The sequence below is a fragment of the Punica granatum genome, chromosome 4, assembly GCF_007655135.1.
Source record: "Punica granatum isolate Tunisia-2019 chromosome 4, ASM765513v2, whole genome shotgun sequence".
Lineage (NCBI taxonomy): Eukaryota > Viridiplantae > Streptophyta > Magnoliopsida > Myrtales > Lythraceae > Punica > Punica granatum.
In genome coordinates this window covers 8,442,617-8,468,800 of record NC_045130.1, presented here as the reverse complement: position 1 = coordinate 8,468,800, position 26,184 = coordinate 8,442,617, and the positions used below count along the sequence as shown (strand labels likewise).

At 34.0% G+C, this 26,184-nt stretch overlaps 1 protein-coding gene across 1 annotated transcript; it reads right to left on the bottom strand.

Annotated features, from left to right (window-relative positions):
• Positions 1–16,924: 16,924 nt before the first annotated feature.
• On the bottom strand, positions 16,925–23,423 carry LOC116202998 (ABC transporter C family member 10-like). Its single transcript, XM_031534632.1, has 12 exons — positions 23,187–23,423; positions 20,977–23,043; positions 20,501–20,821; positions 20,232–20,318; positions 19,529–20,116; positions 19,234–19,398; positions 18,849–19,143; positions 18,494–18,708; positions 18,079–18,384; positions 17,808–17,871; positions 17,472–17,711; positions 16,925–17,368 (listed from the first exon to the last, which is right to left on the bottom strand). The coding sequence occupies exons 2-12, from the start codon at positions 23,020–23,022 to the stop codon at positions 17,247–17,249; spliced, it is 4,449 nt and encodes a 1,482-aa protein (XP_031390492.1). The 5' UTR covers positions 23,023–23,043; positions 23,187–23,423; the 3' UTR covers positions 16,925–17,246.
• Between the last annotated feature and the right edge of the window lie 2,761 nt (positions 23,424–26,184).

Genomic DNA, 26,184 nt, shown 5'->3' with positions numbered 1-26,184 from the left:
GATTCGGTGCTGTGATTGGAGGAAATCTATGAGCGGGAGAGTTTTATCTTTTGGTGGATCGACTTTGCTCGAATCTAGATTAATCAAGCGAGTTGGACTATCGAATACCAAGTGGTGTGACCAAAAAAAAGGATTTGTACATTTCAATTAAATAAAAATTAAATATTACCCAGAGAAAAATGGAGCAGGGTAGATCTTGCGGGTGGAGAAACCCATCCTACTTGCTTCATCAATCAAATGGACGAGTTCCAATTGTTTAGTAAATAGTATAGCCAGTCGTGGAGCTTGTGCGTTACACGTGATAGAATGTGATTTTTTTTCTAATTTTATTATATAAAACATCTGATATAAATTGTTGAAAATACTAATTTACAATCAATAGCATATACTTTATTAGATATATAAGACTAACGCTAATTTAATTTCACGAATAAGGTAGAATGTGATTTTTTTTCTAATTTTATTATATAAAATAACTGATATAAATTGTTGAAAATACTAATGTACAATCAATAGCTTATACTTCATTAGATATATAAGACTAATGCTAATTCAATTTCACGAATTAGATAGGGAAAAAATTATATAAAAGAAGAGAAATCAATACAAATCTTGAAAAATATAACATTATCAAGATTATGCATAAAAAAAATTAAAAGAATAATTCCAAGCATGGCGGGAATTTTTGTCTTCAATATTGTCAAGATTCATAGGGTACTATTCATGTCTTACATTAACCACACACATAAGATTAGAGAACCCAAAAGTTCTACAAAAGTTTATGTGCAGGAGAAAGTAAAAATTGAATGACTCACCTTTAAGAGTCTAATTCTAGATGTACTAAGATAAACTCACGTGTGTACCAAGAATTAAAGAACTATTGTGATAGCAATAATTTTAACAGCCGAATCAGTCATAGTTTATGTGTAGTACCTCGACTATTCATAACATATCATACATAATATACTATAGATAATACATCATATATTTAATAAAAATATAATATGATTTGCTTTTGAAAAACAAATATATAACAAATATGATCTATTTTTTAAAAAACAAAATGATCTTACGTGATTTATTTTATCTGGATCTTTTCATAAAATATTTATAATTTAAAAAATTTTGAAAAAGGAGAAAATAATGATCAATCCAAAAAATATTTGTGAATCTATATATGTATGTTTATAAATTCAAAAAAAGGAGAAAATATTTATAAATCTTATCTATATGTTTTAAAAATTGTCTCTTGAAAAAGAAGCTCAAAAATCGAAAAAATAACAATAGTCCCACAAATGTCTATGTTTATATGTTATTTACAAAAAAAAATCTTTTTGAAAAGAAAGCTCAAAAAAATTGAGTAATTAATAAAATCATTTTATTAAGAAAAAATAGCTCAAAAAACGAAAAAAGCAACAACTGATTTCACAAACTTATATTTATATGTTATTTAAAAATATTATTTTAAAGAAAGCTCAAAAAATCGAGAAGAAATGAGTTGTCCCACAAATCTATTTCTTTATGATTTGCTTTTTTAAATGTAAATATATAACATATCTATGAAAATATGATCTAATTTATTTTTGAAAAGCAAATATGATCTTACGTTATTTGTTTTATTTGGATCTTTTCATAAAATACTTATAATTTCAAAAAATAAAATATGAGAAAATAATGACCGGTCACCTAACTTTATATATATATATATATATGGGTAAATTGCACTGGTGGTCCAAAAAGTTTTACAAATATTTTAATATGGTACAAAAAGTTTTTTTTTGTTACTTGATGGTACAAAATGTTTCAAAATTATTTCAATATAGTATAAACCGTCATCTCGCCATTGACGTTGTTAAGCCGACATTGATGGTGCAAAACCGATTTTTGTGGGACGTTACATGATGGTGCAAAATGTTTTGAAATTGTAACTTAATAATACAAAATATTTTACGTAAGTTACATGATTGTGCAAAATTTATAGATCTTGTAAAGGACGGCTTGACAGCGTCAATAGCGAGATGACAGTTTGTACTATACTGAAACAACTTTAAAACATTTTGTACCATCAAGTAACAAAAAAAACTATTTGTACCATATTGAAACATTTGTAAAACTTTTTGGACCACCAGTGCAATTTACCTCTATATATGTATATATATGTTTTCAAAATTTTGTTTTCTAAAAGAATCTCAAAAACTAGATAAAATAGTGATTACTCCCACAAATCTATATTCATATTTTTTTAAAAAAATTCATTTTCTAAAGAAGCTCAAAAGATCGAGACAACAACGACCGTTTCCACAAATCTAAATTTATATGTTTTAAAACCTTTTTAAAAAAATTAAATATAAATGTTATTGTTTAAAAAGAAATCGAGAAAATAATGAACGGTCCCACAAATCTATATGTATGTACTTTAAAATTTTAAAAATTTGTTATTTTGAAAAAACTCAAAAAATCGAGAAATATTCATTCAGGATCAGGGCATTTTGAGACCATCTGATTGAGTCCACCATATTCTTGCTTTATATATACTAGTTGAGCGCACGAATTAGAATGTAATTTTTTATTGCTAATTTGTCATATATAAAACATGTGTTATAAAATTCTGAAAATAGTGATTTACAATAAATAACAATATATAATTACACATATAACATAATGGTTATTTAATTTCACGAATAAGAAAATAAAAAATTATATATAAGAAAATAGTGATTTTCATATGAACGGTTGCCATTTGATTAGGAGTTGTCCAGGCCACCTTGATCAACCATGATTGACGACGGCTGAATATTTTAATTCGATATAGCCTAATACTTATGATTATCTTAAGTGGTCCCTTCCCTAGATAGCTTTCGATTTCTCAATGTCGATCGGACTAGCAAAAGCCAGACAGGGTACAAATATTGCATGTCCACGTGATGGCAATCGATATCTGCCAGCCAGAGAGCGGCACCGAGAGGCAATGCTGGTTGCTAGCAAGCCACACGTGCCTGGTCTCTTATTTCCCCTATTGAATGTGCGGAGGCAAAGATTTCGGACATGTTTTATCCGTTTATAAGTTTGGGTGGTGAGATTTAATGCTATATTGTTCTCTTTACTTTGTTGTTTTCTTTCTTTTAGCATATTAGTCCATAAAATGATCTTATAATAATATGATGAGAAATAACTAATAGTATTATTACAATTAGTAATAATTATGGCAATTGTTCATATGATTAATATCCCATCTGCGAGTTTGTTATATTTCAATTGGTTCTTTCTCACACCACGTGACAAAATAGGACTGCCGAAGAATTTGTTGCCTAAAAAAGAGAAATTTAACGTGCTTTTCAAAACTTCCCAGATATTTCATATGGGCAAATCAAAATAAAATATTCTATGAAACAGTGTGACATTGTAATTAGTGTTAATACTGGAGAATACTGTAGAAATTACAAGGAAATTTGAGTAAAAATGAAGAAATAATTTCTGCTATAAATAATATACTTATTGTTTTCATTTGAAAATTTGTACTTATTATTCATTAAAAGAAAGCTTATTAATGAAATGTTGATGTAATTCTATCTAGATTCAGTTTAAGGCACAAAGAACGGAAGGTTTAAACTGAAGCAGAAGTATACCTGCATTACACGCGAAATAAAATATGTGCAAATAATAGATGGGAATTGATATTATAGTTAAAATATGATGAAAATACTAGAATTGTTGTACAATTAAAAAATTGACTGTCACAATATAGATTGGGATTAGTATTTCGAAATCCTTATCCCGCATTTGGTGTCAATAGGATAGAGATAAAGTGGAATATAATTATTAAGAGACTATTCCCATGTAAGGAATGGAAAAAGGGCGAGTTGGAATTAATATTTGTATCAAAAGATGAAAATGCCCCCATTCTAACATCAAAATTTCCAAAATTGCCACTACAACTTTCTTTTTTTTTTTTTAAGGGTTGAAGCCAAAAGATCGGGAGTGAAGGCAGTGGCCAAGCTCTGACCACCACCTCCTTGGCGAGGTTGCCGGCATGCCCAAGAGTCGCCAACAACCTCGCTTGGGGCGGGGGTTGCTGCATTGGCCACCATCGCTCGTAATTAAAAAAAAGAAAAAGAAAAGAAATACAGAAGAGAGAGAGAGAGAGAGAGATATAGGAGCTGTGGTGGCCTGGTGCCAGCCACTACAGTCCTAATCGAGGTTGCCGAAGACCGCAAAGGCAATCGACGACCTTGATTAGGGCAGTGGTGTCTAGCATCATGCCACTACGGCCGCGATCTATCTCTCTTTTGTTTTCTTTTTTCCTTTTTTAAATTACTAGTGGCGGTGGCCTAACATCAGCCGCCATCGCCCGGGCGAGGTCACCAGCGACGTCTGAGGCCGCCGATGACTTCGCTAGGAATGTGGTGGCTAGCATGGGCAACAACCGCCGTTGTTTCTCCCTCTGTTCTTCTAAATTTTATGGCTTCTTTTAGTTATTTTTTATTTTTTATTAAAATTTCAATTTTTTAGAGTTTATTTTAATTTTTTAAAATTTAAAATATTTGTTCTAAGGGATGTATTGGTCATTTTGTTTTAATATCATAATCCTAAATCTAAACATTCTCCAAGCACTTGATTAGAATATTGTAACTTATGGGATTTAAAATCTCATTTCATCCTAGCCCTATCCTTATCCTAAACTTAACGACCAAACTTAGCAAAATAAGTTCCTCTGAATTCTTTTTTTTTTTTGAAGAATGAAAAGAGCAAAATAGAGAGGAGAGATGAGAAGGTAGAAAAGGATAGGGATGAGAGAGTGCGTAGGGAAAGGAGGTTATTGGGTATGCACTATTTTATTCTAAACCAATGCTTCTAAATAATTGAGAGATATCTAATATGGGCAATATGGATAGGAAAAGTGAGACCAAATTCATTACTCTTTCATTTTAAATAATAATAGATATTTAAACAAGCTTTCAAAATATAATATTAATCTACCAGTATTCCTCATCAAGACAGTTTAACTCAATTTAATTTAAGCCATCTTATTCCCAATTTGCAGAATTAGGCTAAACAATTAGCTCATTGAACTCAATTAATTGATTTTTTGCATATTAAAACTACATTGTTTTACGTTATATTTAATCGTATGTTTACATCACGTGAAATTTTCAACTAGCAGTAAAAATTGCTTATACATATTTTTATGGGTGAAATTGCTTATATTTGGTAGAACAATTTTATAACTTTTCATCAATCATAAAAATTACAAGAATATTTTATACGTGTATTTTATAATGCCGATATATAAAAATTGCTTTTATCTATATCTTTTAATTAATGGTTAATTTTCTAAAGAACACAAACTTTTCACATTTTATCAATTCTATTATGAACTTTTTTCTTGACCTAAAAATGCACGAACTATCAATTTGATATTAATTTTAATACGCCTTAACTTTTCCGTTAATTTAAATGAGAATCTATGGCCACGCCCTCCAATTGAGATAGCAAAGGTCGTTGCTGACCTTATAAGGGCAACGATGGGCCCCGATGAGGCTCTCATAGCCCGAACTTGAAAAAAGAAAAAGTAAAATCGAGAAAAGAATGAAGGGGATAGGTGGTGGAAGTCTCATCGGTAGCCACCATCCCCCTAGTTTGGGTCACATGAGATTTTTGCCGTCATGGACAACCCCGATTGGGCGGGCAGTGGTTGTCATTGAAGCATACCGATCGAACAAATGGAAGTCGTGCTAACATTGATATCAAATTTATAGTATATATATTTAGCTTAAAAAGAAAAGTTTATGATAGAATTGATAAAATTTAAAATGTTTGTATTTTTTAGTTAATTGACCCTTTAATTAATTATAAAATTACATAAATATTTTGTACGCGTAATTTGTGGTGCCCACTTATTTACCTTTGATATCTCAATAATAGGATTTCCTCCTGATATTGGAACTAATACCATATAAGTTTCTCATGACTCATGAGAACTTTTATTTTCAATCCTCACTTTTTTTATCCAGATTTGTAATAAGTTTCTATGGGGGAAAAAAAGATAGAAAATAAATTCGTAAGTTGTCTGCTAAGTGCTAATGGTAGTAGGCAGAGAGGTGGGAAAATCTCTTTCTTCGTAGGGTGTTGTAAATCCACTAATTAATAAAGGCAGAATAAGGATAAAAGTCTACAATTGAAGAGTGACAACAAATCATTAGCCTTTGTTTATTTTTCAAATTATAATTTCACTCAACTCTATTCTTTTTTAAATTTAACCATATAATCATTATTATTATTATTTTTCTATCATTTAATAATAATTTTTCACTCATTTTTTCATAATCATTTCTTATAATCAATTTTTAATAATAAATTTCTTATTTTCTTTTTATAATTAATTTTTTAATAATAAATTTTATATCTATTTTCACGTACATATATATATTTTCATATATTAACATATTTTTTAATATTTACAATCATTATATAAAATCAAATTGAATTGAATTATTTATCCAATTCGGAAATCAAATTCAAACTAAATGCTCCTGAAATTCGGAACAGCCGAATAGGTACAAAGGGCACTTAGGCCACATGACTGACACGTGGCTAAAATCCTATCCTCAAAAGAATTTTGGCACAATCCGGAGGAGGAAATGACACTTGTCGTCTTTTATGATTTTCTTTTCTAAAAATAATTTCAATCATTAGATCACAAGCAATTAATTAAAGTATGCGAGGAAAAATAACGATTAATTTATATGGAAATCAAAAATATAACCTGAAAGTGTTATGCTTGCTTGATACTGTGTCACGCGGACAAGTGGGTCGACAACATAAGATGCGTGCGGGGCTCACATAGGGCAGCACATCCAACCATGTGGACGCGCGTCACACGTGTCATGCTAGAAAATGCCTAACCAGAAAATACGGAGTGCAGTATCGTGTTTGCCGTCTTTTGATAGAATACAGGAGTTGTCGGTGAAATTTATAGCTACAATAAATGCATTTGTGGTACCAACATATGGACTTATTAAATGTGCATCCTCTTTTCCCATTCCCATGGTCCAAAACTGCTGTTGCCTCATCTCATTCATCAGGAGTACCATATCTGGAAGAGAAGTGGGCTAAGGTCATTCAATTTTATATTATTATCAAGGTTGTCAACATCGCAACCCCAGTTAAGATCGGAAGGAGATCGAGGATTGTATAATCAAATCGATGATCGTATAAATATAAAAATATAAATGTATGCTTTCATGGTTATCACAACTCTTAACTCTTATTTACAATCACAGTTCTTATTTATCGTAAAAAATCAATCCATGTTCATACGATTTCAAGTTCTAAAAAATCAATCACTAACAAATCATAGAAAAGCACGAGACACCGTTCACAAGTTACAAAAGTAGCTCACTGTTCACATATAACATTATCGAAAAAAGTAGCAAACTACAATAAAGAAAGAAAAATAGATCACTTTAAAAAATGACATGGCCACTCAATGGGCTTGACAAATGGGCTAACATGCATGGGATTGGGTTAATTTTTTAAAAGTTTCGTATGGTGTAAGATCCATAGGATCTCACCTATCTCACTAAGATCATACAATTTAGATCCTCAAATTAAGATCGGGATCGAAAATTTGCTCATAGATTGTAAGATTGTAAAATCTCAGGAACTGATTCGAGATCCTGACAACCATGATTATTACAATAAATTTTTGCAATAAATCTATATAAAATAATAAAAGTCGGAATGACTTACCTATTGACGCCACGTAGAACGGAGGAGACTTCTCCTTGCCTGACTTTTCATATGATCGGCCGCCAACAGGAATTCGATAGATGATGAAGTATCGTGGTGCCACTTCAATTCCCGAAACCGATACCATGGAAGGTAAAAAGACTCTACCAATCCCGCACGAAGGTCAGAATTTACGGAAGAAAAATTACCTACGGCAATTTCAATCTGGAGGTGCAAAAAGAAAGGTTATCAATTTCAAGATATAAGTGAGAAGGTAGAAGACATGGAAGGTGAGATTCATTTTTTATGTAAGAGGAATTGCTTTTTGACATATATAATATTGAGATTGAGTTAAATTTGTCTCATATGAGGTAAATTTGACAGTAGGTGAATGGCAAAATAGTCGTTCTATTATAACACTTCTATTTAACAAGTGTTTTTACACTTCGCGATATGAATAAATTTTATGTGTCACTCCTTATAAAATATTAGCACAAGAACATTATTTGACCCAAAAACTCTCGCGCGGGCCCATCATCTAGTTTATATAAAGACCCACGCTTGAGTGTTCTAACAAGGGGTGTTATATAGTGACAATTACCGTAATAAGTGTGATACTTTCATTCAAATATGTAGTACTATTGATTATGAAGATCAGTACAAGAATAAATTTTCAAAATACTATACATTTGAATTTACATACCATACATTTTAATAAAAGTATCGTATTTGTCACGATAACAAATTATAACCGTATAAAATCCCTCTATTATTGTGATATAATTCAAGATGCAAAGAAAATAAGAATATTTGACGGGTGAAAAATTGAGAAGGGAGAATGAAGAATGAAGTGTGGGCAAGGCATTTCCAAAAAATTTTCTTGAGAATAGATAATTCCCTGCAAAACTGTAGCGCGGCATCAACGGAATTATCCAACTTTGGGATACAATGCCCACGAGGAGAAATCATGGCCAAAAACATGACACTTCCTCATTAGAACCCAACTTGAGATCAAGGCATTTTCAAAAAAACTTTCTTGAGAATAGATAATTCTCCACAAAACTATGGGACGGCTTCAACAGAATTACCCAACCTCGGGATTTAATGCCCACGAGGAGAAATCATGGCTAAAAACATGACACCCCTCACTTGAACCCAACCCGAGATCAAATAATATATGAACTTAAAATAAAATTCTTGCTCTCAAAAAATACACACAATCACCCGTAAATTATCTATGCATATACATAGCATTGCAAAACTTCAAGATTCTAATAAGACAAATTAATAGACTTCAACGGTAAAAGAAAATTAATTGCCTTTTAATTTCCTTGGACGGGCAAGAATATTAAGTCAATTGACTATGCAGTTATTTGGATGATCTACGGCCAAACAATTAAAGAGTCGACAAATTAAATTGATCAAATCAAACAATTAAAAACGTCTGACCAATTATTATTATGATTATTAGTAAATATGATTTATTATACAACAATCCCCCAATTTTTTGCTAATAATAATATCGCATAAAGTAATATAATATAAAGAAAATAAATAAGTCGGGTTATTGTATGGTGCATAGCCTGACGGTGCCTAGGGCTTGAACCGTTGATTATAATATAAATTCAAGGAATTTAGTTCACACTATACATGGGTTCTAGATCACTATATGTAGCGCCAATTTAGTACGGCCTTGCGCTATCTCGATTTAGCAAGTACTCTAGGATAAATAAGTCGGGTTATTGTATGGTGCATAGCCTGACGGTGCCTAGGGCTTGAACCGTTGATTATAATATAAATTCAAGGAATTTAGTTCACACTATACATGGGTTCTAGATCACTATATGTAGCGCCAATTTAGTACGGCCTTGCGCTATCTCGATTTAGCAAGTACTCTAGGATTTTATCGGAAAAATCCGTAGGAAACAGCAACTCACTTCCATATTTGCGTATGCAGTCTCATCAGGAGTATCTACAGCTGTTTTATCGCTCCACTTTAAAAGCTATGAGATGTTAAGGACAAATGTCCATTCTTTCTTACTGTGGAAATTCGACGCGTTAAACCAAATAGGGACTTTTGGGAATCACCCCCATTATTTCTCATAATTCATAATGCACCGAAAATGTAAACACGTAATACATTTCATGTATAGTCTATAGTGAAGAGCCCTTGACCCCTCAAAACTCGATTTCCGTTCAAAGAGCTGATTTTCCCATTTAGTGGCATCGATATAAAGAGGATAGGATTCACACAAACTAATTTTATAATTTGGTAAAGTCTCATATCTCTCGCGGTTTCAAATTATTCTCAATTATCACACATAGTTTCTTTACATGCCTCCTTATTGTGTATTTATTCCGTACGCACCTCGTGACATGAAAATGTTGTTAGCATCTTGTTGAGACTCTTTGTCACTATAATATATTGGACCTCCAGAATAATTACTCGTACAGTCACATGCATCACATAAATAAAAGAGATATTAGTTATGTCAAGATATTAATCATTAAATATATTTTATGAATAAATTCATTCACATAAATTGACATATTATAATTGCATGTTATAGAAACTGCCCCTCATAAACTCGCACATGACAAGTATATATTTTTGTTCAAAATCATGTGTCATGCTTCAAGATCACAAATAAAAATAAAAAACACTTTCTTGTCCATCTCATAAATGATATCTCAAAGCCGTACTCTAAAATCCAAATAAGCGAAATTACAAACTAATAATCATTTACCGTGCAAAGGTCAAAGACATATTTCTAATGGGAACGTTAAAAAATTAACAGCCACAAATCTAATTTATTTTTAAACTTCCATCGGCATTATTGAATGGTTGTAAAAGAGATAAATATTTCCTCATATAAAATACATTCATGTGAGAACATAATCCTTTATTGTCAATTAATCAATCGTAATTTGTTAAAACATACTAAAACTCGTTCTATCAATTTACACAGTAGATCCACCAAGCAAATTATGGATTTACTTCCATTTCAAGACTAATCAATATGGTCAATGACATTAATAGATTTTCCTATTCATTGATTTCTATATATTCATTCACAATCAATTCATGAATTTAATACATTATATCTCACAGTTACCATATCTCACCATTACTTAAAAGATTCCAAAATTATAAATTTTTTTAAATGAATTATAATTAATTAATAACCAAATTATTATCCAATATTATTAAGAAAATATTCGCAAATCAAAAGAGTCAAATAATCGGCTTGACCAAATCACAGAATCAAGTACATTGAGAAATTAAACACTCTGTAATGCCAAATAGATTCATGTCATCAACAATAAAAAAAAATAGATGCCTATTTAATTATTCATACTAAGAGCATACATTTTTTTAATTATTCATGCTAAGGGCGTACGTGTTATCCTTCGCATATCCTTTCCCATTGAATGACCCTTTTTTGGAAATGATCACCTTTTAGGAATCAAATACAATTTTAAACCCATGATCATCAAGTTTCTTAACAGAAGCAAGACTTTTTCTAAGCCCCGGAATATGATAAACATCTCCCAAAGTAAGTACTTTTCCCGAGGACAAAGAAATTTGAACAGTCCCAATTCCCATGACAGCACAAATAGAAGAATTACTCATGAATACTGACTTTTTACCATCGACAGCTTCATAGGTCTTGAATATGCGGAGTGACATGACAGGTTGCACCGGAGTCGATCCACCATTCTTCATCTTTGACGACCATGAGAATTGTTGTGATAACAGCAGTGAGCTCTTCCTCTTCCTCCCACATTATTTGTCTCATCCTTCTCTTGTCCTTCGCGGTAACGGCACTCTCGAGCAAAATGACCCACTTTTCCACTAACAAAACAAGGACCTTTCTTTTTCTTGAAAACATCTTTTTCAACACCATCTAGTTTGAAAGAAGTTTTTTTTTGCCTTTAAAAAAATTTATTTTTTGATTTTGAAGAATTAGATGCCGGAGATTGAACATGAACAACATGATTAGACTTCTCTTGATTAACAAGTACATCTCGATTTCTAAATTCATTTTCAATTTGCATAACTTGAAGCAATTGATCCAAATTCAAAGGCTTTTGCTTGTGTTGTAAAACCTTTTGATAATCGTTCCACGAAGGTGGAAGTTTGCTAATAATTGTTGAAACTTGAAAGGTTTCAGAAATTGGTTCCCCAACATAAGCACATTCAGTAGCAATATCATTTAATTCATTTACTTGATCAATAACAGATTTAGAATCAATCATTTTAAAATATACTTGTTTATCAATAAAGATTTATTTCCGGCATCTTCATGTATGTACCTTTTTTGAATAGCATTCCAAAGCTCATATGTTGTTGAGTGCACGTGGAACGCATTGAAAAGGGCATTGTTCATTGCATTGAAGATCATGAATCGGCACACGTAGTCATCTTCAAGCCATTTCTTTTGATTTTCTGTAATGTCTCCATTGCCTCCATCATCGTGTGGATATGGAGTCGATAGCACGTAGATGACTCTCGCAATTGTTAATTGATAACAAATCTTCGTGCTCCATCTCATAGTTGAGGCCATTCAACATCTCAAGCTTCTCTGTATCTTGAATTTGAGCTCTCACAATTGCCGAATCCAAGGAAATTATCTATCCTCAACTTGTTCTCGTATAATTCAAGATGTGAAGAAAATAAGAAAATTTGATGGGTGAAAATTGAAAAGGGAGAATGAAGAACGAAGCGTAGGCAAGGCATTTCCAAGAAACTTTATTGAGGATAGATAATTCCCCGTAAAATTGTAGTGCGGCTTCAACGAAATTACCCAACTCCAGAATACAATGCTTACGAGGAGAAATCGTGACTACAAACACGACACTCTCTCACTATAATCCAACCTGAGATCAAATAATATATGAACTTAAAATAGAATTCTTGCTCTCAAAAAATACACACACTCACCCGTACACTATGTATGCATATATATAGCATTGCAAAACTAAAAGATTCTAATAAGACAAATTAATAGACTTCAACGGTAAAAGAAAACTAATTGCCTTGCAATTTCCTTGAACGGGCAAGAATATTTGAAACCGCTAGGCCAATTGACTATGCAATTGTTTGGATGATCAACGGCCAAACAATTAAAGAGTCAACAAATTAAATTGATCAAATCAAACAATTAAAAAATATATGACCAATTATTATTATTATTATTATTAGTAAATATGATTTATTAATTATTATACAACATCTATAACTGGTTGGTACAAGGAAAATGATTTCACATGACAATGATTCTAAATCTTGGTTTCGTTACCCTATGTAAGAAATTTCATCATTCCGCGAGCAAACTGTTGATGGGAGATGGTGAACCAATGAGTTTTATGGTGAATTTAAATCGAATTGTGAACCTGTATAATTTCTACATTTTCTTAATTTTATAATTTAAGTAGGAGTGAGTTCGAACATTCTCTATAATTATTCTTAGTATCTGAACCATATAACGAGTACGACAAATTTCAAGGATATGCCCATCAGGTCATTTTATGAGAAAACTTCATTTTATAACCATCACCATCTTTCCTAAATTAAATTGTATTATATATAAATTATTAGAAACTCTCCTATTTCAAAAAGAATATTGAAAATAAAAGAATTAAAAATATTTCACTATTCTACTACCTAAAAATTTCCTCCTATTTGTCCTTTATTACTTTTAAGAATTAGTAAATTTTATTAAGGTTAAAAAATCTAGATAGCTTTTTATTAAAATATGAATCCTTGAGTTTATGCAAACATATGAGCGCGCACATGTGGAAGAACTATGTGTGTATATATACAAGAGCACGGCCGTGCTATGCACGAAACGAACATAATTTCAATTTCGAAATATATTTTTGCAAGTACTAAGTATAGTTTTGAGTTATTTTTCAAGATTGATATTATTCTTTAATATTAATTTTGAGTAATGATAAAGAGTCCACGTTACAATTAAATCTTCGTTCATTTCATGAAATTTTTCTGAAATTTAATTCTAAATAGGAATAATCATATAAATAGAATTAAAATAAAAATAAAAAAGTCTATATTTGGTAACAAAATTTGATTTGATTTGATTTAATTTAATTTAACTCAATTTTACTTTTTTTCCTCAATTCAACAACACAATAATTAATTTTTTTATCTTTTTTCTTTAAATTATCTCTCATACTTTTTCTTATCCGTTATCTAAATTAATTTTTAATACCAAATCCCTAAACTATTCAATACATTTTCCTTACTTTTAATATTTTTCCTCAATTTAACAACACGATCGTTATATTTTTATCTTCTTTTTCAAATCCTCTCACATACTTTTCTCAACTATTTTTTTCTTCATCTCCTTAAATAGAACTAAATTTAATATTATTTTATTACCAAACGCTATGTAAAAGTGGAGTTCCTGAAAAACAAAAGATCCTAACCAAATGTGGAGTGGACGTTGATTGAAGAAAGGAAAAGAGACAAAATTATAAGAGGAAAAAAAGAAAAGAGGAGGTAAGAGAACATGGGGAGTTTTTTTGTTTTGTAGTAGTAGACAATATGGGGAGTTAAAATTAAAAAATTGCCTCTAGATATAACTAGTTGAATGACTCATGCGATGTACGGATTTTACTTTTGAGTATTAAATCTAACAATATTTTTAAAACAATGTCTGAACTTAATCATTCTAATCTTTCATACTTTTATTTCCTCATTATCCTAATAACTTTTTTATATATAAAACATAAAAGTATTTGAAAATAATTACCTAATAATTCAATCTCAATAAAAATGTTATTATATTTTTGTGATTTTTGTTTCATCGTATAGTATTAATTTATTAAATAAGTTGGTTCAAAAACTTTGAATTTTTATTTAGTAAATGGTTGTATTCGGATAAAAAAATATAAAACTCCATATAAGTTATAAACTTTGAAAACTATTAATTATTTCTCTTCAAATCACCAATATTAATTATAATAAATTATGCTATTTCTATTCTAATTATAATATCTATATAATTTGTAAGTATGATAATTCTTTATTATATAATTTTGGTAAGGTATAATTAGTTATATATTATACATGTTTATACGTATATTAATATTAATTTACAATTTCATTGTCTCTATTAACTCACATTATTAGATGCACAAATTCTCCTTTATTTATGTATAGTAACCTTTTCCCATCCAAAGCATGGGTGCTTGATGGTATTTATTTTGCTCAAATTTGTATCAAAATATTATCAAAATTAACAAATTCTAATTGAAAGATTTTTTATTATGATATAATTATATTTTTGGGAACTCAAATAGTGAATCATATATACAACTATGAGAAAATATAATTAAGTCTTTTACCAAGTGATTTTTTTATGAATATTTGTATTTTCAATTTGCATCAAATATATTTTCGTAAATAAACTTATCTTTTTGTAAATCTCATATTAATGATTTTCATGTTGTATAAAAATATATTTTTATTTCTTAAATAAAAAATAAAAATATTAAACAAAGTACACAATATTTCTTCGTTAGTATATAATCAATGTTATATATGTATATACATACATATACATAATTGTTGTCGTTATAATATAAGAGCAAAAAACTTATTTACAAAATTTATCTAAAACATTTTTTAGTTATTACCATGGTTGAAAAGTTATAAAATCTTTTATTTGAAGTATTTTCTTGAAAATAAAATTAAAATTGATTAAATAGTTGCACTAAAATATTTAATGCATAATAAATGTACCAATTCTCTTTTACTATATGCGTAAATAACTGCTGCAAATATGTTAAATATTATTATAGTACTTTTTCTAACTCTAAGTATTATTTTGATATAAAAAAATGCATGGCATTTTAGTAGTATAAAAATTGAATAGATAAAAAATTATAGAACTTTTTTATAAATCCATATTATAAATAAATATGCAATACTTGTTTGCTAACAATGAGTAAAAATTTATAAGTCCATATTTTTAATTGTTTTACTATTTAATGCAAGAATTTTACTTATTTTTCCTATAAATGATATATTCACCCATAAATCTTATTTAGTCATTTGCATTTGTGATCCTATATAATGTTGATATTTACTTTCCTAACCCAATTTATTGCATGGGATACAACTATATATATATATATATATATATATAGATGGCTATTAATTTTGATGGAATTGGATTAAGGATAATTTTGAAAATAGAAAATTACCCCACAATTTTCCTTCTCCAATTTATAATATGAATATATGTAATATATTAGTTTTCAAATTTTAATGATATATTTCTTGTTCCTTCCTCCTACCAATTGGGCCAATTTTTTTTGTTCAACTCCACAATCCGATACAAATCTGGGATCCGCATCTGATTGGAACTAGAACCGAAAATATTTTATCGAAAATAATTCAGTAAGAGATACAAGAGAATCCTATCAAATATATATATATATATATATATTATTTAAATCCTCACGGAAAAAAAAATCTAAGGGGATAAATCAAATGACTTGTACTAAGTGAGCACCTTGGGCCACTGCACCGTACTATCTTCTTCATAATTGGTTTCATCATCCTTGGAAGTTAGATTATAAGTGAAAGCCACCGTTCCCCATGGAAGAACCCCCGAGAACCTACTTTCATTGGGTGGATTGTAACCGGTAGCAGATATATAGAACCCACCCCACCAGAAATTTGTGGCTCTCGGTAAGGTTCTGATCATGCAATGATTAATTGGAAGAGCCATGATCATCCTTTCAAAAAATTCTACGGTTCTGGGGAGTTACATTCCACCCCCACAAGAACCGCGAGGGGATGGACCCCCTACTAAAAGCTGGAGGTCAATCTGACCGTCGGGAGGGCAGAAGGGTTCCTGGAACCATCCATTCATATCCTTTTACAAGCTCCAAACTCTAAGCTTTATGCTAAATACGTTTACGAAGCCTCTCTTGCCCTCAGTTAGCTCGATGGATTTACAATTTTCCCTTGAGGCCTGCTGTGGTAGATTTTTCATGGATATCCATATAATGGTCAAAGCTGCCTGAGATCTAAACTGGTAATGCTTTCGTCGTCATGCCTATATTTCTAATGACCCAAATGTTTTTCATCATGGTTAATCGACTTATCATGTCAATTCTCTATTTCTCCATCTGTAACCAGAGAAAATCGACATCCTTATGAGACCACTGAAAATTGTGCATCCCAACTGCATTTCTATTAAGTAGTGCACCGATAGATAGAATAGGAAGCCAGAAACCAGCGATTTATGTAGCAGGATATAATGTAATACAACTCCCTTCGAATCCTCTAACTCAATTAAACACTCGATCCAGAGAAAAGCAACTAACATTTGCTCGTTCCTCGCATAGGTGAAATTCCTCCACTCCGTATTGCTTTGCTTCTGAAGAGGCTTTCCTGTCAGCCTTAAACTGTCTGCCGCTAAATATGATGCTTTATTAGCCAAAGTTCCTATTTTCAAGAACTGACTGGTGAATTGTCTCTGCTAACCCACCAAGAAATTGCTCGCATTCGCAGTTCGAGACCAGTACTCCCTGTAAAGCTGCCCGAATAGAGAACCCTCTCTGTTTATCAGTTTCATCGGCTCATCGTACTCCACCAGTCTTCCTGTTAAATATCAGAAAAAATTGTCACCATGACAGCCCATCTAGGTCCACGAACCACTCGGTCTTTGGAACAAAAGAAGATAAGATAAAAGCAGAAAAGTCACCGTCACTCATGCCAAGAACCATTGTGCAGTCCATAACGGTCGGTATTCTGTGGGCTACTGTTATGACCGTGCAATCAGCAAACTCTGTTCGGATCGTTCGCTGGAGGATTGAATCGGTTGCATTGTCAATGGATGCTGTGGCTTCATCAAGAACGAGTATCTGCCTTCTCTTCAACAGTGCACGTCCCAAGCAAAATAGTTGCCTCTGTCCCATACTCCAGTTCGACCCGTCCTGCACAACTGCATTTAAACCAAAACTGGTAATTTCCTTTCCTCAAACCAAGAAACTGAATCTCTTTTTCTGGTGATTTTCACTTTCTCATATGTTCTTCCTACCTAGAGAGTCGAGGCCATTGTCCTTCTTTTGTACAGCCTCCAAGAGCTGGCATTTGCCAAGAACCTATTCACGTCCACAAAAGCGGAACTCACTAAGTTATTTAGGAATGTTTAACTAAATCAGCTGAAAGCATAATGACAAACTAGTAAGTGTCGAACTTCATAAAGAAAAGATGTTTCTGGAAAATTTAAAGAAATCGGCAATATAAACAACTTCGTCATGCGAGGTGAATATTACGCTAGAAACCATTGGTCGGGACCTATGCATTACCTCCCAAATCTCATCGTCAGTATGCTCCACTAACGGGTCTAGGTTGTACCTCACCGTCCCATCAAAAAGGGTTGGATCCTGTGGTATGATCCCAAAATGTGACCTGAGGTCATGGAGCCCAATTTCGCAGATATCTAGATCATCAACAATGATCTTCCCCTCCGTCGGCTCAACTAAACGGAACAGTGTGCTGATAAGGGTAGTCTTTCCACTACCAGTCCTGCCAACAATACCAACCTTGTGCCCGCCTTCTATGTTGCAACTTATCCCCTGAAGTACTAATGGGGCCCCTGGCCGATATCGAACCTGCTCAAAGTAGTGAATGCAGTGAAAATTATATGACATCATATGTTTGAATTTGTCCTACGTAGACTGGATTACATTGTAGGAACAGACATGAATTTATGTTGTCTACCTTTAAGTTGCATATCCTTAAACTGCCAGTAGCGGGCCAGTTGGGATCGGGTCTATTGCCATTAATTACTTCAGGAGCCTCGCTCTTGATATGCATATACTGCTCTACTCTTTCAACGGAAACAATAAGATTGGAGAGCATGCACTGGAACTGGACGGAGATCACCAGGAACACATTCAATGATAGACCATACGATAATGCCATCCCAGTGAAACCTGCCGTGGAAGTAATAACAGAATAACTGCTTGTCAACCGATCTAAAAGCCTAACAATTGTCTTAGGCAAGTTGGAACTACTATGAAAACCCGACGTGTGGAAACTGAATAGAGGCCTATAAATTGGTTAGGAGACAGACCTGAGTATGAAGATCCGAGATAGAGCAGTGTGATTGCTAGTGCCGAAGATGAGAGGACAATGGCACAGAGTATTTCAAGCCGTTGGACCAGCCACTCTTTCGCAGAAAAAGTATGGAACTCAGGACTCGCATTGGCATCAATGAGTCGTAGACTCCTTGAGAAGAAACGATCTTCCTCCCCAAAAGCCCTTATTGTCATCACACCAGCCATGGATTCGGCTACATGGCTTGATAGGGAGGACTTTGTCGTGCCATCCAACCGCATCAACTCCCTCGAGGAAGCATAATAGTATTTCTAGCATACAAAGAATCATAATATGGTAAGATTAACATAGCGAGTAGAATAAAGAAGATTTTGGTGGTACCAAGATATATAATTTATTACCTGTATAACGATTGTAAGATAAATCATAGGTATGACCACAAACACAGTTGGCCACGTAAGAAACATAAGTATCACGAAGCTGGTGTATGTGTTCATTGTAGACCCAAATGCGATGTTCATTCTGAAAGCCACATCAGTGTCGATAATATTTAGATCTGAAGATACCTATCAAACGGAGAGAATCCTCACATATTTATTAGTCAATTCCCATAATCTGTCAATCCAAAGCAACAGATGATGTTATAATTCTACTGAACCACAGCCACCATATGCTCAAGTCATTTGAAACTCATACCCGACTGAGGATTCTCCCAAGAGGTGTGGAGTCGTAAAACGACATTGGAGCGCGAAAGAGAGAACGTAGTAACTGAGTTGATATAGACTCCGATGCATTAACGCCTAAGCGAACTAAGAAGAATGATCGTAATATAAGGAAGACAGCTAGTAAGAGCCCAATCCCGGTGTAAATCGAGTTTAGCTCTACCCTGCTTACGCTAGAATTCCCAATATTTGCTGCCAACCAATAATTCTGAGCCAATTGCCCAATGATAAACATGGCATGAACAAGCGTTGCAAGGGTGAAGTACAGGAAGCCCTTGTCATGTTTCAGGTATTGAAAGTAAGGCTTAAGGCCTGTGTCTCCAACCTCCCGTTCTTCTTCCTTAATCAACTGGTCCCCCAAAGGAGTTTCAAAACTCTCCTTCACTTCAATTTTCTCAATCTCTTCCTTGCTGTATCGTTCTTTCCTAGAGGGGGTGCCCTCCATTTGCTGATTGGAACCAGCAGTTGTGTTGTGTGCATTGACAAGATCCTGAAACTCTAGGGACAAAGCCATCAAATGATCAAAACTACCAGTACTTAAGATTTCCCCCGAGGACATTAGCTGCAACCAACAAGGATGGAAAAAACGGGAACCGATCAATCAGAAGTTCAAAATTCTCAAACTCACCGATAAGATAAACAGGTCAAGGACAGTAGATTGTATGGAAATCACTGACCAGGATGGAATCAAAAGCTGGGAGGAAGTCAACTTGATGAGTAACAAGCAAAACTGTCTTTCCTGACAATGCTCCCATCACATATTCCTGACAACATCAGACAAATCCAAATATTAGTTAGCTCTTTCTGAAAAAATTTATGTAGGATGAATATCGGGATGAAAGATTGAACGTGCTCATGGTTTGACCCCTTTATACAAGGATCCAATTCCACACTCTTTGCAGTCCAACCCCAAACCATACACAGTCCAAAAAGACGAGAATCGCACATTGAATAAGCTTGTTGCTGTGTGGGCATCCACGGCACTGAATGGATCATCCAACAGGTAAACGTCAGCATCCTGATAAAGGGCTCGAGCGAGCTGGATCCTCTGCTTTTGCCCGCCACTCAGATTCACACCTCGCTCTCCGATAACAGTCAGATCACCAAATGGAAGCATTTCTAGATCTTTCACTAGGGCGCACCTCCGAATTGTTTCCTGGTATCTAGTAGAATCCATAGGTGACCCAAAGAGGATGTTATCTTGAATAGATCCTGTCTGGATCCATGCTGTTTGAGAGACATACGCGATCCTTCCATGGACCCGAACCTGTAATACGAGAGAAGAAAGTACCTAAAATTTTACTGATTGTTTTTGTGTCTCTTATGAGAATGAATATGGAAAACTGAAAGTTTCTCTCTTTTCCCATAGGGAAAACCGGTGAAGGTTGTGAGAATTTGAACGAGTTATTTGCTAGGACTTACTGTTCCCTTGACATACAAAACTTCTCCGAGAATGGTGGCCAGAAGAGTTGATTTCCCTGATCCAACTTCTCCACATATAGCAATCTTTTCTGCAGGCTTAACTGCCAAATTAACATTCCTTAATGTTGCCTTCACTGAACTTGGGTTCGAGTCCCATGATATCTCGGTTGCTTCCACAATCACCGCCAACTCATCCACTCCCCATTCATGCTTCTTTTGTTTCACATTCTTAGTCTGCAACTCCGGTGCCTCAAGAAAGTCCACTATTCGATAGAAAGAAACCTTAGCCTGAATGAAGGCCCCGACCACATCAGGGATTAGCCTTATTGGCTCCTGAACTATCCGAAGACTAGCGAGGAATGTGAACACATTCCCTGCATTAAGAGAGATGCCCAGCAAGTAGCAGGCCCAGAATGTGACTGCTGGGACAATGGTCGGGGACGACCAGAAGAGGACCAAGTAGTTGCCTTTCTGGGCCAATGCTTTGTCAATCCACTCCGACTCTTCCTTTCTTAACTCTTCCACGACATCCTTAAAATGTGTCTCCCAGGCATACAGCTTCAACACCCTCATGTTGGTGAGCGCCTCAGTGGTGGCCTTTACCCTCCGACTTTGCATTTCCATGAGTTTCTTTTGGTACTTGCTCTGCAGTTTTGCCAAAGGAGAAGCTCCGACCACCAAGACAATTATTATGACCAAAGCTGCCAAAGTCGCCAATCCCACGGCATAATAGACTATGGCAAGTGCAAGGCACAATTGGAGGCTCGTGGACCATATTTGGTGGAACCAATAGGGGAACTCACCAATCCTATAGGCATCTGCTGTAACGAGAGTCACAATCTCACCCGGAGAATGAATAATCTCAGCAGCATTCGAGATCCTCAATTGCTTCCCACAGATTGCAGCTGATAGGAAGGACCGGACCCGAAGCCCAATGAGTTGGGTCTGAAAGTACCATTGCCTTTCAGATAAAGACTCCAAGCACTTTACCAAGAACAAACCTGCAGTTAGGGCGTAGCCCTCGTATTCAAAGGCCTGCTCACCCTGGACCAACTTGACGAAAGCACTGAGGAATAGTGGGCCTGTTGCCAGGGCCAAGACCTTGATCAATGCAAGAATTCCCGAGGCCAGAATACTCTTCCTCTCTACATAAAATATTGCCCACAGGATCGAGGAGGCATCACTAGATCCATCCTTCTTGTTCTTCTGAATTCGCTCCGTAAATCTTGAGTAGCAAGTCTCGGCTCGATCCTCTCTCCTTAGAAGTGGGATATCATCCTCCTGGAGAATCTTGTGCTTCCCCTTCTTCATAAGAGGATTTAACCACCAAAATGTCAGTTTGCTCAGAATTCCTGCATAAGCAAAAGGGGTAATGTCGTCCTTTACTTTGACAGTCTCTTCAGGCTCCCTTCCTTGGAGAGGCTCGTAAAGGGCTCCATTGGAGTCCCCGTGATCTTGTCTCTCGAACACGAGCAATAGCAATAGAATTGCCCCCGGAAGAGACAATATGTCCAACATTACTCCCACAGTGACCAACTTCTTGACCAGTACTTCCCAGACAGATGAAATGAAAAGAAATCCGGCGAACAATGAGCCAACAACAGCATAAAATCTGGTTAAACCCACGAATGGAAAGTATAGCTTTCTAATGCTAACGGTCAAGCTCAGTAGCAGCCAACCAAGCCCTTGGAAGAGGAGCGTTAGCCATTCGTGAAGAGGAAGAACAGTCTGCTCCGTTTTTATCTTCTCATAGATAATCCAAATCCCAAAACTGAAATAGCCCAAACTCAGCAGCCCATTGAAACTGGCAGCAGTGATCCGCAAGGGGCTAAAACGAGCTGACTGGGACATAGCTATGGATTTCTTCGAGGAGCATGATTTGTATGTCAACAAGACCAGGAAAACTAAAAGAAGCAAGGCATCGATTGAAATGACCAGAATTTGGTTGATGCAAGAGTACGGGTCAATGACCCAGCCACAGCCTTTCTCGGCATTGTCGCCCGAACATTCAGTGGCACCGCAGAACAGAGTCCAGAAAGTCTTCATGGTTACGTGACTTAAGTCCCACTGGAAACGGCAGGCGAAAGAATGAAAGTTAGCTAAATGGACCTCGACTGTTACGTGAAGAGCAAGGAGCTTCCAGTACAAACAGAAGTGAAAGCCATTGAAGAGTAATCAATAAAAGATCGAAGAAGGTGAATTCAACTTACAGAACTTATCCCATAGGGGGCCGAGATTGTTGGTCAAGAACTTTCACTCACAACAGAGTGATCGGACTGAAGCTTGTTTCCATCAAAGTTGAGAGAGAAACAGTAACGAAGGAGATAAGACAGAACAGAAACTGAAAAAAGAACAGCTTACATTGACGACGGCATTGTACTGTTTGGCTTCCCCGAGAAATACAATTAATACTAGCTCTTTATTTATTTATTTAAATCTTTTTCCGAAGTAGCAAGCCCATTCCAACCCTACTAGCTATTTAAGAATTAAATAGCCCAAGTTGTAGGAGAAAAGGAGGGCTGTCACTTCAATGAAATATCAGTATAATTTATATAAGCAAACGAGACCGATCCTTCTACCTGCTCTTCAATCTAAATTATATGCGTCGGACACATTAAAAGAGCAGCCATTCATTTCAGGTGAAAGCTTAGACTATGTCTAATCAGAATGTATTGAACCAGTACCAGCGACATTCTCTAGCGTTCTGATTGACCCGTCTTTTATAGGGACATGTAACATTTTTGTTTGGATAAGACGGGAAGAATTTAGAGGGAAACGTTTCAAACAAACAGTGCTATTACTTCATTTATACATCTGGTGACAAAATCCCGATCCGAATGAAATGAATAACGCTACCTCCCAGGAACATTTCCTTAAAATCCTCCTCCCAAACAGGTTATTGGCTCCTCCTTATATTTTTTTGTTGGAAGATTCTTAATGGTGGTGGTGAGGTGAGGTAAGATGGACTGAAATATTTAAATACTAGTCAACTAATCTGAGCATTGTACATGCCTTTTTGTGATGGTTATTTTATGTTGATATTATTGTATTTATAGATTTTATAATAATAATAATTAATTTTAAAAAATAATTCCCTCGAAAATATTTGATATATAAATACATTGTAGAAATTTTTTAAAAAAATTAATTACGAAAATGTGAAAAAATTTAGGTATATATTAATATATATAGGATGCGAATGATCGATTGTTCAAAAGTTGAGGATTATGAACGAAAACTTATCACTAATTGAATGGAGAATTATCGTAATTCCCGTAAAAAGAGTTTAAATTACATTAATTATATATATAAGTTTACAAAGGACAATGCCTTCCCGGAAAAAGAGGCGATGTCGCACGCCCTCACCCATTCCAAGGGCAGCGGCTTCTCAGTTGCCAGTCAAGTCGTAAATATACCAAACCTTCGCCCTCCTGGCCTGGCCTGTATTCAAGCTGACGGTCAGATTCCCATTTCCTAGTTACTTTATTAAGCTTCCACTAGCATAAATATGGTCAACAAATAATAGGCCACCAAGCTAGTAACCCGCTAGTGCTGTGACGAACTGTAAAAATTTTCTGATAGGCCTATAAACGATTACTTCATCTCTAATATAAAAGTTCGAATAGATAAGTTGTGATACCTAATTTTTTTATAAATTTATAATTTTTTATTTTAATATTTCATATATAATTTAATTCTTAACATTTGTCTTCACGTGGTAATTTGTGACTTTAACACTTATAAATATATATATATATATATGCGTTGACTTTGAACAGAAGACCATTCTTCTGTCTTCCAATCGACGGTCGCCACCATATTTTTATATTGATCGATAGCGGAACATTTATATAGAAACATGATCAGAAAGCTAGTTACTACACTGATTATAGCAATTTTATCTTAACATGTTCAAGCAAAGTTCTTTTGGTACGTAACTAACCGACATCACCAAGTTGAGCTTTGTGGTTTCTATTAGATTCTGCACGACTAACCCTTCGTAGTTTGCCCCGTGGTGGACCATGCGCATACGCACTTATATATGTACCCAAAGCATATATATGTAGTATGGATTGGTTGGCAATGAAAATCGCCCTATACAATTGCGACATGAAACTTATACATGCCATCTTAGATAGTAGGAAAACAATTATAAAATTAAATATTTTTATCTCAAAAAAGCACATGTCCTCTCTAAAATATTTTATTACTGAGGATAACGTACATATTGCTCCTTCTGAGAAAATTTCCGTCCCTATGTACGATGGACCTCCGCCGACAATAAATAAGGTCCACAAAAACGAAGTGAAACGCTATGATGCCATGGCAACTGACGATATTGTACATAGTAATTGAGTTCTCTCTCCAGCATATATATTTATGCAGTGCATATTATTGTAGTGTTATACATTTATTGAAAAATGATTTTATTAAGTGGTAAGCAACATCAATCATCTTAAGGAGAATGACACAAGATTGGACACCGAAAAGTGAATTTGTTGAGAGAGATAATAGTCTTAAATGTTCTATCCCCAAAAATTTGAAAAAGTAATGTCTTGGATAACTTTTTTTAAGGGGAGCTCAACTCAAACTGAATTAGTCCTCCGAACTTGTTTGTATTTGAATACCAAGGTGTACCCCAAGAAAATGACACTTCTGGCATGAATATATATCCTCCGACTCACTTCATCTGTTAAATTGCCTTTTTTATTTTTTATTTACAAAACAATCCCATGTGTGTGCTCGACAATGCTGATTTCGACGACTTCAGCATTTTATTTGTTTCGTCAACCATAAGGCTATTTTGAGATTCATATTTCCTACCGATTACAAATACACCCACGCATACAACGTGAACAATTTTTTTAAAAAATTTTTGGGTGATGAACGTGGACATTTGCTTTTCCTTTTTTTTTTCCTCGAACATTTGCTGTTCCAATTGATTAGGTAAATAAATATCATTGAAACGGAGAAATAGGGTTGATCTACAATATACAGGATTGAAGATGTATGTACGATATATGTAAGTAAATTACTTGTAATTTTCAAGTAAATTTTACTTGCTTTTTACATAATTTACTTGAGTTATAAGTAATTACTTGAAATTTTGAAACTAAATACATGTAAATACCATATATGCATTTCAAATATATGTACCATGGAATTTTGCGGAGAAATAATAAGACGTACTGCTACGGTACACGTCCT

Coding starts and splice junctions, on each gene's coding strand:
- LOC116202998 (XM_031534632.1), bottom strand. CDS start 23,022: ATGAAGACTTTCTGGACTCTGTTCTGCGGTGCCACTGAATGTTCGGGC. Junction 18,385..18,493: donor TAAGGATATGCAACTTAAAG/GTAGACAACATA, acceptor TACTTTGAGCAG/GTTCGATATCGGCCAGGGGC. Junction 17,369..17,471: donor GGTTCTTGGCATGAGTGACG/GTGACTTTTCTG, acceptor GATATTTAACAG/GAAGACTGGTGGAGTACGAT.